The 19,480-nt window shown below is 44.4% G+C and overlaps 1 protein-coding gene across 4 annotated transcripts in view; it reads left to right on the forward strand.

Annotated features, from left to right (window-relative positions):
- LOC123374075 (putative threonine dehydratase) overlaps positions 1 to 19,480 on the forward strand; it is a 114,650-nt gene that overhangs the window by 90,089 nt on the left and 5,081 nt on the right. For all 4 annotated transcript variants that reach the window (XM_045023527.1, XM_045023525.1, XM_045023526.1 and 1 more), the window contains 5 exons: positions 1,749 to 1,845; positions 3,070 to 3,145; positions 7,639 to 7,764; positions 15,553 to 15,720; positions 16,799 to 16,856. In XM_045023527.1, coding sequence (XP_044879462.1) covers positions 1,749 to 1,845; positions 3,070 to 3,145; positions 7,639 to 7,764; positions 15,553 to 15,720; positions 16,799 to 16,856 — 525 coding nt within the window. The remainder of the gene's footprint in view (positions 1 to 1,748; positions 1,846 to 3,069; positions 3,146 to 7,638; positions 7,765 to 15,552; positions 15,721 to 16,798; positions 16,857 to 19,480) is intronic.

Here is a 19,480-nt window from a genome sequence, read left to right on the forward strand (position 1 = left end):
TGCCTCCAAGTTTTAGGACACTGTAGAAGGCTTATTTGAAAGACCTTCAACTAGATAGAGCCCCAATATAGTATGGAGATTACTTAATCTTTCCTCCTGGAAGGAGCAACCTATTCAGGTTAAAACTGAGGTCTTTGTGGATTATTGTGAAAATTTGTCCATAAAATAAAATGTTCATCCAAAATTATACACAGAATAACCCCTTCTGGCTCTTGGTGTAGAAATTTCAGCTAGCAGCTGTTGAAATTGTAAGTGGTGGGATACAGCAGACAACATATTTCTGGATGATGCAAGGTTGCTTGACATTACAAGATCGAATTACTTTAGCCACCCACAAATGTATAATAGCTATAAAAAAAAGTACTACCTGGAGGGTTCCTAAAGATGGGCACCAAACTGAACTTAAATGCAAACACCTCTGAATTTTAAGAAATTGGAATCCAGAGCCAAATTTTTAGGCTCTAGTCCATCTCTGCATATTGGTCGTGGTGATGATTATTCATGATAAATTAGATTTATATATTAAAAACATGGGATAAGACTTGAGGACTTTGGTCATTTTTTATTCAATCTTGGGAGTTTGAATCTGAACTTGTCCCCAAGGGAAAAACAAACCTATACTGAATATAATGGAAACTGGTATGAATCATTGACAAGACCAAAATCTCCAGAGGACCATAGTACTCAAGGCTGGAAATGTATATGATTATATTGATGCTATTCCATTATTCCCCATCCCTGGGCAAAAGGCTGAGGCCCTACTTAAGACCTATTTTGAGGACTTAAGTGGCACATGGGCCTTGTGCTCTCCCTGTGCATCAGGGTGAAATTCACCCTGTTTTTGTATGTGTCTTGTTTTTTCCTCATTTTGATGTAAAGCCTGCAGAAAATGAGGTGATGCCTGTTGGTTAAGATAGCTGGCACCAGTGTGTTTTCTTCTTAGGGACGGATGTAATAGTCCAATGACTTAATTGTCCTTTCTTTCTATGACACAAAGGAACTGTTGGATTAAACATACATTTTTATTTATTTATTGCTTGCTCCCGTTACAGTAGAACTTGATGTTATTTAAAAGGAATCTTTTATGATCAGGTGACAAGTCAAAAGGAACAATTCAGACTCCTTTTATGAGCTTATTCTCTCATGCCAAAAGTGATGAGAGATTTTATTTGATCTATTTGGAAGAGTTTAGCGACTGAGAAATCATAGAGGGACCACTGTCAAGGTAAAATCATAAATTAAAATCAACACACCACCTTATCCAGTTAAAATAATGCCCTAGAATACTGAAAGGTTTTTTATAATATAAATAAATGGCAAATATTCAACTAAAAGCAAAATTATAACTCATCCGTCATCTCGTGTCAGTAGGATTAGACTAGTCAATTTCACTTTGGTTTGTACCAGTACAATGCTTCTGTGTTTTGGGTCCCCATGTAGGGAAATGGTCTTGATCCTTTTGAAATTCATGCAAACATTTCTGTTCACTTTTATTTTTAACCTATTCCCATCTCCCCTCCCCCTTTTTGTCTTTAGAAAACCTAAATTTGGGCCTTTACCAAACAGACGGTATATCTTTAGTACAAGGGAGCAGCTAAAATTTAATTGGCAAAAGGGTTCATGATGGTTGCTGATCATAACAAACTTTGCCCACACTTCTTACAGAATTGGTTTCCTTGCTGTTGGTGGTTCCTGTTGTAACTTGATCTGCATAGTAGTAGTTAAAAAAAAATTTCCTCCTTTCCCAGGGTGTTGAATCGGAGAGTTTCCCTGTGTTACAACAATCATTAAAGATAGGCCATCCTATTGAAGACCAGGCCTGTAGCAACCATCAGTTTTATAGAGGTAAAAGTATGAAATCAGACAATAAATGTTGTTATGGATTTCTACAATCTGTGAATCTTCTTTTCCAGTTGATCCATATGAAGTCTAACTGAAGTGAAGTGTCCCATTTGAAGTGTCGTGGTTTAATAAATGCTGCTAATAGCAACCCACGGAGCTGGACTTTACAACATGGATGCAATAATAAGACTTCCAGATCCCACATTTTGATGCACAAATGAACACTTAGGGACATAAATGTATTTATTTAGGGCCACATTTTGCCAGTTGTATCACAACTAGTAGTACCTTATTCCACTGAAATCAATGGGATAGCTTGCAAAGTAAGACATTAATCAACATAAGGGTGGCAGAATACAGTGATTACTTACTTAGATGTATAAAACAACAAGGCAGCAGCATTTGGAAACGGGGTTCCCAGTTTTGGGGTTTTGTCATTTAATTTTCAGAGAAACCTGCATATTTAAACAAACAACAAAACAAACAAAACTCCCTGTTTAGCTGATTTTTTTTCAGAGCATCTCCTGCATTAAGCTCAATGAGCGTTAGAGGTCAACACCTCTGAAAATACAGCTGTGTGAGCATGAAAAATCTCCACTTCCTTCTTAACAATCTCTCCCTCCCACCCCACGCATGATCTCATATCAACTTGTGGATATTCCTCCACTTAACTGAACTAGAGATACCAAAACCAAACTTCTTACTGAAGCAAAGAACCAGACTAACACGGCTACCCCTCTGATACTTGAAACTTCTTACTATTGTTGTTAATCCCTCCTGCTCTATAATCTCATTTGTTGACCACTCCACTTAGCCACTATGGCTCACAAACTTGATGTCCTTTTCAAATCCTCATACTTATTTATAATATATAATTCAGGTGCTGTTGCACATCGAGAACCACATAATCACTGGGTCATTGGAGTCAATGGAACTTTGCAGGCCCTGGGGTGCAGCTGTATGGTTCTTACTGCAGGACTGGGGCCTTAGAGTGTAAAGTCTTTGGTCTCTTATGTTGGCAAACTACTTTTATTTGGATACAGAAATAACAGGTAATTAGAAAATGTATATTTTTAAAACTGTATAATGGCAATGTGCTGTGGGTTTGTTTGTCTTTTGTTTTGTTCTCTTTTTTTAATAAAATAAAAAGAGAGCCCAGGGCTCTAGGCAAGTTTGGACATCACTAAATAGCCAGCTTCACTTTTGACATGTTTCTGAAATTTGCAGATGTGAGTGGACCTTGCTTTGGTACCAATTCTTTGCAGTTGACTGGGAAGCTTGTAGACAAGGTTGTTACCGTGAGGTAGGTGAAGAACAATGCAGTGAATGATGTTGACCTGAATGGGTATTTGTAAAACAAAATACGGTTGTACGTTAGAGAAGGGCTATAGAGGCTCCTCCCTGAGGGCCTGATCAAGCCTGACTTCCACGGCTTATCAATTTATTTCAATGAAAGTTTCAACTGCTTGGGACTGCAGGATCAAGCTCTGAGGTCCTGAGTGAACTCTTTGAAGTCAGGAACAGTTTTTCTATTGATTTTTCTATAGCTCTTGAATGGGGAGATAAATGCTTCTTAGTCGGAGGTTATCTTCCCATCTGCTTTGGCATTCATTCGACTGTATGGCCTTAAGCTGTATTTTATATAGTGTGTTTCATACCAACTGTATCCCAAGTACTTTCAGGATCATAAATAATATTTACGCAGTTATATATTTTAAAATGGGAAAGCGGTATCTAGACACAGAAGCAAAGGAGAGGTGTTTTTCAGGTGAGATTTAGAATGGGGAGAGACAGGCAGGGGAATAAAGGGAGGCTCTTCGAGATAACAGGCATTGTTGGATGACTGTATGGAATTGTAGCTGACGTTTATATGATGCAGTGCTATTTACCCTAAAATATGATCAACACATGGAAGAAATGTAAGCCAGATCCATAGCTGGGGTAAACTGGCCAGTTGAGGATCAACCCCTATGCCTTTTTCAGGGCAACTATGCTTGCACTATCTACCTTGAGATTCATAGAATCATAGAATCTCAGGGTTGGAAGGGACCTCAGGAGGTCATCTAGTCCAACCCCCTGCTCAAAGCAGGACCAAACCCAACTAAATCATCCCAGCCAGGGCTTTGTCAAGCCTGACCTTAAAAACCTCTAAGGAAGGAGATTCCACTACCTCCCTAGGTAACCCATTCCAGTTCTTCACCACCCTACTAGTGAAAAAGTTTTTCCTAATATCCAGCCTAAACCTCCCCCTCTGCAACTTGAGACCATTACTCCTTGTTCTGTCATCTTCTACCACTGAGAACAGTCTAGATCCATCCTCTTTGGAACCCCCTTTCAGGTAGTTGAAAGCAGCTATCAAATCCCCCCTCATTCTTCTCTTCTGCAGACTAAACAATCCCAGTTCCCTCAGCCTCTCCTCATAAGTCATATGCTCCAGCCCCCTAATCATTTTTGTTGCCCTCCGCTGGACTCTCTCCAATTTATCCACATCCTTCTTGTAGTGTGGGGCCCAAAACTGGACACAGTACTCCAAATGAGTCCTCACCAGTCCTGAGTAGAGGGGAATGATCACATCCCTCGATCTGCTGGAAATGCCCCTACTTATACAACCCAAAATGCCATTAGCCTTCTTGGCAACAAGGGCACACTGTTGACTCATATTCAGCTTTTCATCCACCGTAACCCCTAGGTCCTTTTCTGCAGAACTGCTGCCCAGCCATTCGGTCCCTAGTCTGTAGCAGTGCATGGGATTCTTCCGTCCTAAGTGCAGGACTCTGCACTTGTCCTTGTTGAACCTCATCATATTTCTTTTGGCCCAATCCTCTAATTTGTCTAGGTCCCTCTGTATCCTATCCCTACCCTCCAGCGTATCAACCACTCCTCCCAGTTTAGTGTCATCTGCAAACTTGCTAAGGGTGCAGTCCACACCATCCTCCAGATCGTTAATGAAGATATTGAATAAAACCGGCCCCAGCACCGACCCTTGGGGCACTCCACTTGATACCGGCTGCCAACTAGACATGGATCACTACCCGTTGAGCCCGACCATCTAGCCAGTTTTCTATCCACCTTACCGTCCATTCATCAAGCCCAGACTTCTTTAACTTGCTGGCAAGAATACTGTGGGAGACTGTATCAAAAGCTTTGCTAAAGTCCAGAAATAGTACATCCACTGCTTTCCCCTCATCCACAGAGCCGGTTATCTCGTCATAGAAGGCAATTAGGTTAGTCAGGCATGACTTGCCCTTGGTGAATCCATGCTGACTGTTCCTGATCACTTCCCCCTCCTTTAAGTGGTTCAGGATTGATTCCTTGAGGACCTGTTCCATGATTTTTCCAGGGACTGAGGTGAGACTGACTGGCCTGTAGTTCCCTGGATCTTCCTTCTTCCCTTTTTTAAAGATGGGCACTACATTAGCTTTTTTCCAGTCATCCGGGACCTCCCCCGATCGCCATGATTTTTCAAAGATAATGGCCAATGGCTCTGCAATCTCATCAGCCAACTCCTTTAGCACCCTCGGATGCAGCGCATCCGGCCCCATGGACTTGTGCTCGTCCAGCTTTCCTAAATAGCCCCGAACTACTTCTTTCTCCACAGAGAGCTGGTCACCTCCTCCCCATACCGTGCTGCAGAGTGCAGCTGTCTGGGAGCTGACCTTGTCTGTGAAGACAGAGGCAAAAAAAGCATTGAGTACACTAGCTTTCTCCACATCCTCTGTCACTAGGTTCCCTCCCTCATTCAGCAAGGGGCCCACACTTTCCTTGACTTTCTTCCTGTTGCTAACATACCTAAAGAAACCCTTCTTGTTACTCCTAACATCTCCGGCTAGCTGCAACTCCAAGTGTGATTTGGCCTTCCTGATTTCACACCTGCATGCCTGAACAATGCTTTTATACTCCTCCCTGGTTTTGTCCAATCTTCCACTTCTTGTAAGCTGTTCTTTTGTGTTTAAGATGAGCAAGGATTTCACTGTTAAGCCAAGCTGGTCGCCTGCCATATTTACTTTTCTTCCTACACATCGGGATGGTTTGTTCCTGCAACCTCAATAAGGTTTCTTTGAAATACAGCCAGCTTTCCTCGACTCCTTTCCCCGTCATGTTATTCTCCCAGGGGACCTTGCCCATCAGTTCCCTGAGGGAGTCGAAGTCTGCTTTTCTGAAGTCCAGGGTCTCTGTTCTACTGCTTTCCCTTTTTCCTTGTGTCAGGATCCTGAACTCGACCATCTCATGGTCACTGCCTCCCAGGTTCCCATCCACTATTGCTTCCTCTACTATTTCTTCCCTGTTTGTGAGCAGCAGGTCAAGAAGAGCTTTTCCCCTAGTTGGTTCCTCCAGCACTTGCACCAGGAAATTGTCCCCTACACTTTCCAGAAACTTCCTAGATTGTCTGTGCACTGCTGTATTGCTCTCCCAGCAGATATCGGGGTGATTAAAGTCACCCATGAGAACCAGGGCCTGTGATCTAGCAACTTCTGTTAGTTGCTGGAAGAAAGCCTCGTCCACCTCATCCCCCTGGTCCGGTGGTCTGTAGCAGACTCCCACCACGACATTACCCTTGTTGTTCATACTTCTAAATTTAATCCAGAGACACTCAGGTTTTTCTGCAGTTTCATACTGGAGCTCTGAGCAGTCATACTGCTCTCTTACGTACAACGCAACTCCCCCAGAGTTCTCTACGGGTACCCCCCGGATCGGCGGGTAGCAATCGAATTCTCAGAGTTCGATATATCGCGTCTCATCTAGACGCGATATATCGAACTCCGAACGCACTCCCGTCGACTCCGGAACTCCACCACCGCGAACGGCGGTGGCGGAGTCGACGGGGGAGCCGCGGATGTCGATCACGCGCCGTGAGGACGGGTAAGTAACTCGAACTAAGGTAGTTCGACTTCAGCTACGCTATTCGCGTAGCTGAAGTTGCGTACCTTAGTTCAACCCCACCCCCCAGTTCAGACCAGGCCTTAGTACAGCTGGATGAATAGTGGGGAAAATTATTCCTGGATGTTTAAGCTAATCAAGATTCATCCATGTTCATGAACAATTTAGTTCATTTTCTATGAACGTTCAAGCCCTCCAAATTTAGCAGTGTCATTATTGACAAAAATTGAACACGAAGCTCAGGTGACTTTTTTGAATTGTATATTTCACTGTAAAATACACAATTCTGTGTGGGTTATATAATCACCTAAACAGAAACAATGCCAAGTGATTTTTGTATATAAGCAACATAGCATAAATTGCAAATATTAATCATCTGAAGGCCAAGATTTAGGTGTTAACGAAATTCATGAATAATTAAGAATAACCCACAAAAGAGAATATTGGTGGGAAAATGGCAAAATGCGCATGTACATATAATACCTTTTATCCAAATATCAGATGCTATAAACAAGCCCTATCTTACAATCCTTATGGACATGTTTAGTCCCAGGGTAGCAAAAGAGCTACCACATGTGAGTAAGGACTTCACCCACTAGTTAAATTTGGTCACCTTCATGGTGTGGGAACAGCCCTTTAACAACATACAGCAATACTATACAACAGTGCAGGACAGCTAGTGGAAAACAACTTACCCAAGTCAAACAGCAGGGGCAATTTAGGTAGGTAGGATGTACATATCCAACCGGGTATTTAGCCAGGATGCTGAGGCTAAAGCCCCTACTCTTGCAAAAAATACCGTGTAGTCAAGACCTATTTTCACACCCTTAATACATAAATATCTTGTCTCATCCCATTAATTCTTTTAAATTCACTCTGTATTTTGTTCAGTTTTGACACAGTTCCTTTTGCCTTCAGGGAAGAGGACATTCTAATTTCCATGCTGCGGTTGCTGGAGTTTGAGAGAGCCACGGTGGATGCGGAAGGGGCTATTGGACTTGCAGCCTTAATTGCTGGGAAGCTGCCAGAGTTAAAGAGTAAAAGGTACAGCATCTATAAACCAGCTATTGCAAACACAGAGCTTACCAAGGAAGTCACATGAAAGAGAGTGTGTGCACACTCTACTTCTCAGACACAGAGGGGTCTCTTCTCCTTTATTCTGAATGTTGAAGCAACCACTATTGTCAGTCGGATGCTGCACTAGGGATAACTTGCTGAAATAGAGAGAGAAAGAGGGCCAGACCTTCAGCTGAAATCCTCCGTAACCAGGGGCAAAAGTAACTTAAAAGTCTTACCAGTACAGGGGCCTGGCTCCAGGCCCCCACAAGGGGCAGGGCCTCAGGTGGAAGGGGCAGGGCTGGGGGTCAGCCTCCCCCAGCCAGCCCTTCAGCATAGCCGAGCCCGCACCACCCAGGGCTCCAGCGGTGATTTAAAGGGCCTGGGGCTCTGGCCACTGCTGCGATGGCAGCAGCTGGGAGCCCCAGGCCCTTTTAAATCACTGGGCCCTGGGGCAACTCCCCTTTTGCCCCCTCCCACAGCCCTGGGGGGGGCAAAAGGGGGCAGCAACATTAAAGCGCTGTCGGCTGCATACGGGCCCATTCCGACGGCCATTTCTTACCAGTATGCCAGCCCGACGCGGCCCACTTTCACCTCTGTCCGTAACAATCAATGCAGGGAAACAAATTGATCCAAAGGGTTCAATCCTGCAAGATGTTGAGCACTCTGGCCCCAACGTCAATCAGTGGGATTCGACATGTGTTTAAAAACGAGCATGTGTGTAAATGCTACCTTGGATCCGGCTCAGGATGTTCAGCACCTTGCAGGGCTGAGCCCAAGCTCATGGCAGAGCCCATAATGTGTGTGGGTTATTTCAGTTTTGGTTTTTCATTGTGTGGGATCTCCTCTGGACAAAACTGATGTCTTTGGTCACTTTGTAGGCTCAAGAAGAGAATTATCGGCTGAGTGAAGCAACCTAGCATATCTTGTACTATACTGGCAATTAAATTACGGAGTAGCGCCTAGAAAAGATGAAGTGCAATAAACTCAAATAGAGTGAGACTGTAGTGAAAGAGAAGAAGCCTGGAATTGGGAGTGAGGAGATCTGGGTTCTGCTGCTTTAGCAGTGCCATAGACTAATGTGTGACTTCAAACAAATCACTTAGATTTCAATAGAGGTAGGAGCTTAAATATGATTGAGGATCTGGCCCTTAACCTCTCTGTGGTCAGTCAGCAGAATTATTATGAGACTTAATGTTTATATAGCACCTTGAACACATCACCCAAATGTTCAATGGGCTTTTTCACTGTTACTAAAGTCCCTAACAGTGACTCTCAGAGGGGCGGTTCCACTGAGCTGGTCTTAATACTTCTTTGCGATTGCTAGATGGGGGTCTCTTAATAGTTATTGATTCATTTTACTTGACAACATCGGTTGGTATTTTGATGGCACCCACAGAGATCTGGGGAGGCTGGATATTCAGTCCCACAATTGCCTACAGAAAATACTGGACAATGGTCAGGCAACTGGTGTGTTGAGACCATTGCTTATTGGCTCATTGTTACCTTGCGCTCTTTATTGTTCCTTAGATTTCAGCGGGCTCTTCAGGGCAGAGGCCTTATCTTTTTTAACAGTGCCAAGCACAACAAGGCCCTGGACTGCGTCTGGGGCTCCTAGGCACTACTTCAGTACAAATCATCATCCCAGTATTCTACTAAACAGAACTCTAAACTGTAACAACGTTAAGGCTTCTAAAGCCTTAACTAGCCTGGGACAAGCCTCACAAGCTACATCTATGCTACAAGGTAGGGGTGTGATTTCCCTGCTCATGTAGATGTACTTGTGCCAGTTCTCATTGAGCTGGCATGGGTAGGTGCACTAGCAGGGGTAGTGGCAGCGGAGGCACAGCTGAGCCATGCCCAGTACAAGCCTGCCTCAAACAGGTGAGTACCTATTCAGCACAGCTCAGCCATGCTTCCATGGCAGCTACCTGTGCTACTGTGGCCATACTGCTATTTATACTCATGCTAGCTCGATGAGAACTAGTGTGAGGATGTGTATGTGAGCAGGGAAATCACACCCTTAGCTCATAGTGTTATATCCTTGGGGCAGCCGGTGTAGGAAGCAATCACTTGAGGCCAGAGAGCAGGCAGCTAACCAAAATCTCCATTTTATTTACATATATACAGAGAGCACCTCAGCCGGTTGAAACCGGTTGAGCTAACCCATAATAATCAACTCAGTTGCCATAGCAACAAAACCATGACAACCAAATACACAACATATTCCTCCCCCCCTAATAAGAACATCCCCTAAATAAAACACACACTAGACTAGAGAAGGAGGGTAGACTGCCTCCATTCCCGGCTAAACCCTGGGGATTATTTTGCCCCATAACCGTGGGTTCGCCCTAGCTAAAGGTCCAGCCAATGAGGAGGCCTTCTGTCTCTAGGTGGATTACGGCGAACTACTGGTGTTATTGCACCCGAAAGCACTAGGGGCTCAGGGTCTGCAGCACGAACAGGTGAGGAGGTGGTATCAGCTCGTGCTGGGCAAAGGGGTATCTCAGCCGCCGGCAGTAATGGAGGAGAACAGTCAGAAACAGGTGACTCGTGATTCGATCCCTCACCAGAAGAGGTGAAGTCAGACCCCTCAACTGCAGATGGGTCCTGAGGGCTGGCATGACCTGGCAACAGCTGATCTACATGTCGCCGCCAGGTAAGATTCCCTGCAGTCCGGACTGTGTAGGAAACAGGTCCTGTTTGAGTGATGACTGTGGCCGGAACCCATTTAGCTCTGGAAGTATAATTCCGAGCCAAAACTGGCTGTCCCGGGCTAAAGGTTCGGTCTTTTGCTCTGGGTGCCCGTCTGATGACTTGATATTGCTGCTGATGTTGCACAATTTGTCGGGGTTCAGAAGGTTTCAGCAGATCAAAGCAAGTGCGCAGCTGTCGTCCCATCATTAGAAAGGCCGGAGATGCGTGGGTCGTAGCATGAGGTGTGTTTCTGTAGGAAAGTAAAAAGGTATCCGGACGCTTTTGAATGGAGTGTTGTCCCCTTGCTGATTTCAAAGCGTTTTTCATTGTCTGCACAAATCTTTCAGCTAATCCGTTGGTGGACGGATGATATGGTGCTGACGTGATGTGGTGTATCCCATTTGCTTTCATAAAATTTTGAAACTCCTGAGAAACGAACTGCGGTCCGTTGTCGCTCACAAGTTGTTCTGGCAGACCAAAACGACTAAAGAGTCCTCGTAGTTTTTGGATAGTACTCTCTGCAGAAGTGGACTGCATTATAGAGACTTCTGGCCATTTAGAATGGGCATCTATTGCCACCAAGAACATGCTTCCTTCAAGGGGGCCAGCAAAGTCAACGTGAATACGTTGCCACGGGTTTTCAGGCCAGTCCCATGGGTGTAGGGGTGCCCACTGGGGTGCATTCCTCACACCCTGACATGACATACAAGCTTTTGCCTTCTCTTCAATAGCGCTGTCCAGTCCAGGCCACCAAAAATAGCTTCGTGCCATTTCCTTCATGCGCACTATTCCACAGTGACCAGAATGTAGCTGTTCTAACATCTGTGATCTCAGTGGTGGTGGAATAATGACACGTCTCCCCCACAACAAACAACCAGATTGGACCGATAACTCCGTCCGCTTGGACATGTAGGGAACAAGGTCGGATGAGACCGGAGAGGTTTGTCGAGATGTTCCATGCATCACCAGGTCCATAACGTGGGACAATACTGGGTCAACGCGAGTTGCCTTCTTTATCTGAGTAGCAGTGATGGGTGTATTCTCTACCTGTTCAAAGTAGAAGATTTCCTTGTGGGCACTATCTTGGTGTTTGACCGGCAAAGGCAACCTTGAGAGGCCATCTGCATTGCCGTGTAGAGTGGATTTCCGATATTTGATTTCATATGTGTGTGCTGAAAGTAACAATGCCCAACGTTGCATACGACTAGCAGCTAATGGGGGAATGCCTGTGTAAAGTCCAAAAATTGATGTCAGAGGTCGATGGTCTGTGAGAAGAGTAAATTTTCGCCCAAACAGGTACTGATGAAACTTCCGAATTCCAAAAACAATTCCTAATGCCTCACGTTCGATTTGGGCGTAGTTAGTTTCTGCTTTGCTTAGAGTGCGTGAAGCAAAAGCAATAGGTCTCTCTTCTCCTGAAGGCATAATGTGTGACACGACTGCTCCCACTCCATAAGGGGAGGCATCGCAGGCCAATTGCAGTGGTAAGGATGGATCAAAGTGCGTTAGAACTTCAGAATTTAGCAATGCATCCTTAGCTTTGTTAAACGCAACATCACAGGCTTCAGTCCACTTCCAGGCCTTGTTCTGCCCAAGGAGCTCATGAAGTGGTTTTAGCAGTGTGGCTAACTGTGAGATGAACTTTCCATAATAGTTCAGGAGTCCTAGAAACGAGCGCAGCTGGCTTACATTTCGAGGTGGGGGAGCCTCCACAATAGCTTTAACTTTTGCAGGGGCCTTATGAAGACCTGCAGAATCAATGATATGTCCCAAATATTCAACAGAGGGCTTGAAGAATTCACACTTGTCTTTGCGAACTCGTAGGCCATACTCTTCCAGTCTTTGTAGGGTAGCCTCTAAATTCTTTAAGTGATCCTCTTCATTTCTTCCAGTGACCAGGATATCATCCAGATAGCACTGAACTCCTGACAAGCCACACAAGATCTGGTCCATAGCCCTCTGGAACAGGGCGGGAGCCGATGTGATTCCGAAGGGTAGGCGACAGTATCAATAAAGCCCCTTATGAGTCACAATAGTCAACAGCTCTTGGGACTTTTCATCGACGTGCATCTGTAAATATGCTTGACTCAGATCAATCTTACTGAACTTTTGTCCCCCAGCCAGGCCTGCGAAGAGGTCATCGATGCGGGGAAGCGGGTATTGCTCTGCACACAACACTGGGTTGACAGTGACTTTAAAATCACCGCAAATCCGGAGAGAGCCATCTTTCTTCACGATTGGAACGATAGGAGTGGCCCATGAGCTATGGGTAACTGGTATTAGGACTCCATTGGTGACCAGGCGCTCCAGGTCTGCTTCAACTTTTGGCCTGATGGCATATGGCACAGTTCGGGCTTTCAGATATTTTGGTGGACGGCCAGGTTTAATGTTCAATGTCACAGTGATTCCCTTCATACTTCCCAAATCATCTCCAAAAACAGCAGCATGTTTCCTTAGTATAGGGGTTAGACTGGTTTCTTCTTTAGTCATCCGGTGCACTTCTGCCCAGTTCAGTTGAATCTTCCCAAGCCGAGACCTACCCATTAAGGCTGGGTAGTTACCTCTCACCACAAACAGTGGCAATTTAGCCACCTGTCCATTGAGCTCCACCTTAACATCAATAGTGCCCAGCATAGGCACAGCTTCTCCCGTATACGTCTTCAGAACAGTTTTTGTTGCCTTAAGCGGAAGATGCTGTAGCTTTTCCTTATACACAGTCTCAGAGATCAGTAGACGGCTGCACCGGTGTCCAGTTCCATGCGTATACGTTTGCCATCCAATAACGGGGTTACCCAGTATTCATGTGAGCCCATTGCCAAAGACAAAACATGCAGTGGCACTTCCACTTGCGATGAGGTGTCACCTTGATCATCCTGGGTCTGCTCTAGGGTATGCAGGGTTCCTCTTTTTGTCGGCCAGACCACAGGCCTCTTTTTCTTTTGTTTACAGGCACACTCAATGTGTCCCTTTTTGCCACAGTGTCGACACACCAGGTCCTTACACCAGCATTCTGATGCCTGGTGACCCGGCTTACCACAGCGGTAACATTCTTGACTCTGCACAGTTTTGTGGGTCGGTTCTTGTGACACTTTTTGCACCCTAGGGGGTGCACCGATGTATTGTGCCTCCCTTGTAGCCAGTTCCATGGAGACAGCAATATCAACAGCCTTCTGTAAGGTAAGCTGAGCCTCTGTCAGTAGGCGCTTCCGTATAGCTTCACTGTACAGGCCACACACTAACCTGTCACGCAGGGCATCATGTAACATTTCTTTAAATTCACAGTGTTCTGCTAGCTTTTTTAAAATGGCTACAAATTGTACAACTGTTTCATCTTCCTTTTGGTCTCTTTTGTGGAACCTATATCTTTCAGCAATTACCAGTGGTTTTGGGGAGAAATGAGACCCCAGGATTTCCACAATGTCACTGTAAGATTTAGTCTCAGGCTTAACAGGGTGTAGTAAGCTGCGTAGCAGAGAGTAGGTTTTAGCCCCTACAACAGTTAAGAATATTGGCACCTTCTTTGCTTCTGTAATGTCATTTGCAATACCAAAAAGCTCAAAACGCTCAGTATACACATGCCACTGCTCTGTATTCTCATCAAAAGGCTCCAGGGGCCTGGTCAGAGTAGCCATGATTTTTAGTTTCACTTTCACAGTCAGTGCAACAAGCAGCTTTTTTGTTTGTTTGTTCTTTACCTTAACTTCTACTTCCTTCTGTTACTGGAGCAGCACCGGAGTCTCACCCTCGTCGCCAGTGTTATATCCTTGGGGCAGCCGGTGTAGGAAGCAATCACTTGAGGCCAGAGAGCAGGCAGCTAACCAAAACCTCCATTTTATTTACATATATACAGAGAGCACCTCAGCCGGTTGAAACCGGTTGAGCTAACCCATAATAATCAACTCAGTTGCCATAGCAACAAAACCATGACAACCAAATACACAACACATAGGGTAGAGGTAGCCTGAGAGACCACCTCTCTCCCTATGACACACTGCCACAGGTCTGATCAACAGAGGCACTGATATAATAGAGAGGGTGTGGTTGACAGTGTGTTCTCATAAGGGTCCTGGGGGCTCTGGAATGCCCTCCCAGATCTGGACTGATAGATGCTCAGGGTACACTACAACTCCATGACCTTTTGAAGAGCAGTGAGAAGATTTCAAAATGAATGTGAGTATTGGTATTTAACTATGAGCTGCTGCTTGATGTGTGATACCATTGTGATGAGCACCATAGAAACTCCCATGGGGAAATTGGTAATTCTGTCTTGAGAGAAGGGTTTGAATAGTGAGCAGTAAATAGGGCCTGGGACTGCCCATTGAATGAGGAGAAAACAAAATATTGAATGGAAATAAATATATCCCCACTGAGCATATTCAGCACCTCTCGCTGTCTTGGTCTTACACCAGTGCAGCTCCACTGCTTATAACAGTAGAAGTGCTAATGTTGACACAGCACAGACCTTTTTACTCCCATGTCCTCTATGGAGCATGGGCTCCTTTCTTTAGACAGGAGCAGGAAAAGGAGCACCTCTTGGAATATCACTGGTGGAAAAACTCCAGACTGAGAGTTACTGAGCGAGCTCCCCTCCGAGGCATGGATATAATGAATGTACACTTATATGATGCCTTTCATCTGGAAGCATCCCACACTACTTTGGAAGGCGTGTACATGGCGTCTCTCACATCAAAGAAATGCAGCCACCTCCAGCAGCAGACAGCATTTACAACACCCTGTTTGGCCAGTATAGGCTCCAAGAGAAAAACATCTACTACATTGTCAACGCCTCTTCCTGGATCGTGTTTTTTGTCTCTTGTGAGGTCCCTCATCCAAGTACTGACCGGACTCTGCCTTTAGCTAGTGAGAGCTGAGGTGATCGTGGCATGAGGTGATACTGAAGCATATGCCATCTGAAAAGTAATAGGAGAGGGCAGCTGCAGCAAATGGCAAAAGCATATATTGCGTACTGTATCAATACAGTTACTGAAATATCCGCATTACTCTCTAGTATGGCAATTCTACAGGAATTTCTTTGAATAAAAAAGAAGGAAATAGTCCCTTTTTGCTCTTGTCTTTCAGAGTGGCAATCACTGTATGCAGTGGCAACTTGGAGCTACCTTTGATGAGACAGTGCATAGATCGTGCCCTGACCCTTGACAACAGAGTCTGCAAATTTTCCCTCCTTCTCTCTGATTGTCCAGGAGCTATTTCAAAGCTACTGGAGATACTGACTCGGGAGGAAGTGAGGTAATTCAGAATCCTGTATTTATAGCTGGTATTACACTGTTGAGAAAATAGCACAATGGACTCAGTGTTTTTAAAGACTATTGCATGCTTATAAGTGACAGCTGAAGGCAAAGGGAGTAATCCAGTGGTTTACACAAATGACTAAAGTAACCCAGGGAATCTATGTATATAGCACTGTTGTAGCCTCTGTCAAAAACCTTTCCCTGTCACAGGCGGAACACTGGTATGTGCCCTCCATAATACGTCTACAACTATCCAGCTCTGGGTGGCTCATCAATGTTGAAATGTAGAATTTCATTGCTTCTAGTCATTGTGAGGCATCTACTTTTATTAAAACAAATTTGAATTGCTTTCTGAGCCATATGGTGCTAGTTTCTCTCCTAGTCATTTTAATCTCTATATTAAATGCTTCTCAGAAGCATGAAACAGTATAGAGTACAGGGCAAATCCTGCCTTCTGATGTAAATGCAAGTCCTGTGCACACATACAAAAGCTAAGTTTGGCCCTTAATCCTATAAATAAAATACATAGTTGTTAAAAGCAGAGGCATATCTATTGCTAACAAAACTTGCTGGCCAAGTGACTCCATGGGGGAGTACTTGGGAAATGAAAGGAGAAATGCAATGAAGAATTCAATTGGAAAAATCTCTTCAGGGTTAAACTTCTACAAGGTCTTTCAATGCTGTCTAATTTCAGCATATTATCTCTTTTTTTCCTGGTTGCTCCCATCCAGCTCTTGCACTTTGGTCCAACTGCGCATATCCATTTGATTGTTGCTATACATTTCCCAGATACGTGCTAACAATCCATTGATTTAAATGCAACGGTAATAGGATGACAGTGGTGCAGCAGATGTCGTGAAGGGCCAGTAGCTACGGGACTAAAAGCATTTTAGGGATGTGAACAGCCTCTGCTATGACCCCATATTTATTTCAGCATATGAATAAGGTTTGAAGTACATCACCCTTCTTTCCTCCAACGACACCTGCATGAATTTTATTGCTCAAACACTTACAGAAAGCATTTGACAATTACAAGGATTTGCCCTGCTCTTTAATTTATTCTTGGTTTGTTCTAGGGTGCTGGACATCAAACAAGAACACATGTTTGTGATATCTGATCTCTTCACTATTAAGGTAAGTGGGGGAATGCAGTTTGTCACTTCAGCAGTACTGGCCTCTCACAAACTTGGCTGTAATTGTAATTATAGAGAAGTTAGGACTCTTCTGCCTTCATATATCTTCACATAATCATGTGGATTGATAAGGCATTGTAATGCCACCCAGCAGAAAATATAGACTTTGGAAGCAGGATGTTAGATAATCAGTAGTACTGTGTGTTATAAGGCAACTTAATCACTGTGTTCTTAACAGGCATATAAATAATCCATGAGTAGTTCTCCTATCATTGAAATGCAGACAGTTCTGGGTGAAATACTGAAGCTGTTGGTACTGCAGAGCTACATTGTATATAACATTTCTGGACTGGAAGTGATGAGCAAGAGCATCCCGCTGAACTTTCAGGAGGAATCTGTGTAGTTTGAATGTACCTACCCAAACTTGAATTGGGCCAACACCCCCTGTATGGCTAACACTGCTATTCTTAGGCTAACTGTTATGGAATCTTTGATCAGAGGTGGGACCTCAGTTCTGCACTAATTTTCCTGTTTTTGGCTTGCTGGCAGTTCTGAAAAATAAATCAATGAAAGAGTCTGTTCTAGATGAACCGAAAATGTTGGCCCATTGAAAAAAATCCATTTCCAGTCAAACATTTAATTTGACCTGAAGGTTTTGTTCTGGGTATTTTTAAAGGGCACAAAATGGCCAGAGAATGTGGTGGTAACGGTGCCACTGTCTTCATTATTATTTTTTAACCTAGTGGTTATAGGGGATGTGGAAGACAAGGGTTCAGTTTTTCCCCTTTGCTTGATAGGGAAAAGGGTTTTGAAAAGGAGTCTCCTACATATCAGGAAAGCGCCCTAGCCCCGGGGCTATGGGATAGTCTCAATCTCTCCTTTCAGAGTTGAAGTTTCATGTTGAAGTTGGTAGTTTTGAAAGACAAGATTTTTTCACTGGTTAATAGTCTTTGGCAGGTTAGAAACAACTAGGAACGGGCAATTCCCCGAAGGATTTTTTTTATGTGCACCTCGTGTTTACAGAATTTGTTTATAGAGGATGGTAGTGAGTTTGGTTGCAAATATGGATTCTAGACCTGAAAGACTATCCCCTTCCTCACTCTCCCCTCTCTGCCATTCCTTCCCTTCTATGCACGAGGGCCACAGATCTCTTCTGAGAGCTGAAAATCCTAGTCCCTCTCCCTTCTGGGGTATTTCAGAGAGGGAGTTAGTTAGGTGCCTTTGAGGAGCTGGATCCAGGTGACCACTTTGGGACTCAGAGAGGGAGAAGGGAATGTTTTCCCCACTGTTCCTAGCCTAGGTTCCACATTGGACAGTAAAGTGTGTGTCTGAGGGTCTATAAAACTCAGTGGCACCTTGGGGAAGGAGATCCAGGACAGAAGAGAGTGGTCAGTGACAACATAGAACTACAGTAAGAAATATGCAAAATCTTAAAGCCTCACGATTGTGTAGGCAGCAAAATTGTAGTAACATCAATGAGTGAAAACCATTAACATGCTTCCTCCAGCTATTTCAATTGCTCCATTTTTGGTATGGTGGGGTGAGCTGTTGAAATGATTAAATGAGGCAAATATCCACCTAGTTTCCAAAGGAATGTGTTTGATCTCTTTGGGTGCTAACGTACTGGCATGACCTGCTTCACACTAGATGCAGTTTGGGAACATTTTACAGGTTCTAAATATATAAAAATATACTCTTACCAAATCATTTAAAAAATCTAGCAATCCCCTCCTGTTTGTGTTGACATTGAAGAAAGATGGACAATCAGCAATAGCAAGCTAAAGTCTGGGTCAGACCCAGGGGAGAAGTGGGCCTGCATCACTGTGGGCTTATAGACTGGGTGGAGGTGGGTGTCTTGGAAGATATCTCCTAGTCAGAGGGCAAAGTACTGCTTCCCTAATCAGCTAGTGGTAGCTTTTCACAGCTGCTCCCTTTTCTAAATCCGTCTAACTCACTGAGGGCTAGATTCAGATCCCCTTCGGCTGAATACTGCTGTCCACCAAGAGTAGCCCTGTGGAAGTCAATGGACTATTTGTGGCACAAGCTACTATTCAGTTTGGGTAAGCATTGCAATCTAGTCCTGAGTTTCTCTCCTCCCAACTATTCCCCCAGTATCCAACACTGAACAGTTTCTTGGGTGAGTTGCTGCTTCCTCCTCCTCTCCAATCTCCTAGCAATCGAGGAGCAGACTCTCTTCTTTGGCATGAATGAAAGTCAATCAGTGGGTGAAGAAGTTTAGAGGGCTGTGGCTCTCCCTTGGTAGCTTGCTTCATGGATCAGTCAGGGCAAAGAAGGGGGTCAGTGTTCAGAGGGAGTGATTTACAGTGGTGGGGATAAGCAGTTTGCCAGTAAGTCTAAGCATGTGCTGAAGGGAGAGAAGAGTGGGAGGGGTCTTAGAGGGAGAATATGATTTGAGTCAGGCTCAAGATCTTGTTCTTTACCATTAAGATGCTCGATGGCCGGGCTTGGCATATTCAAAAACAGCCTAACACTCTGAGAAGGAGTGTGGTCAACAACTTGGCTTCTTGGCCACAATGGAATGTGCCATAAGGGTAAAGCTCATCTGTGTGGGAAACAGACTTTCTGAGGAGCTGGTCCAAGACTATGGAACAAACTACCTCAGGA

This window comes from Mauremys mutica, chromosome 7, assembly GCF_020497125.1.
Source record: "Mauremys mutica isolate MM-2020 ecotype Southern chromosome 7, ASM2049712v1, whole genome shotgun sequence".
Taxonomy (NCBI): domain Eukaryota; kingdom Metazoa; phylum Chordata; order Testudines; family Geoemydidae; genus Mauremys; species Mauremys mutica.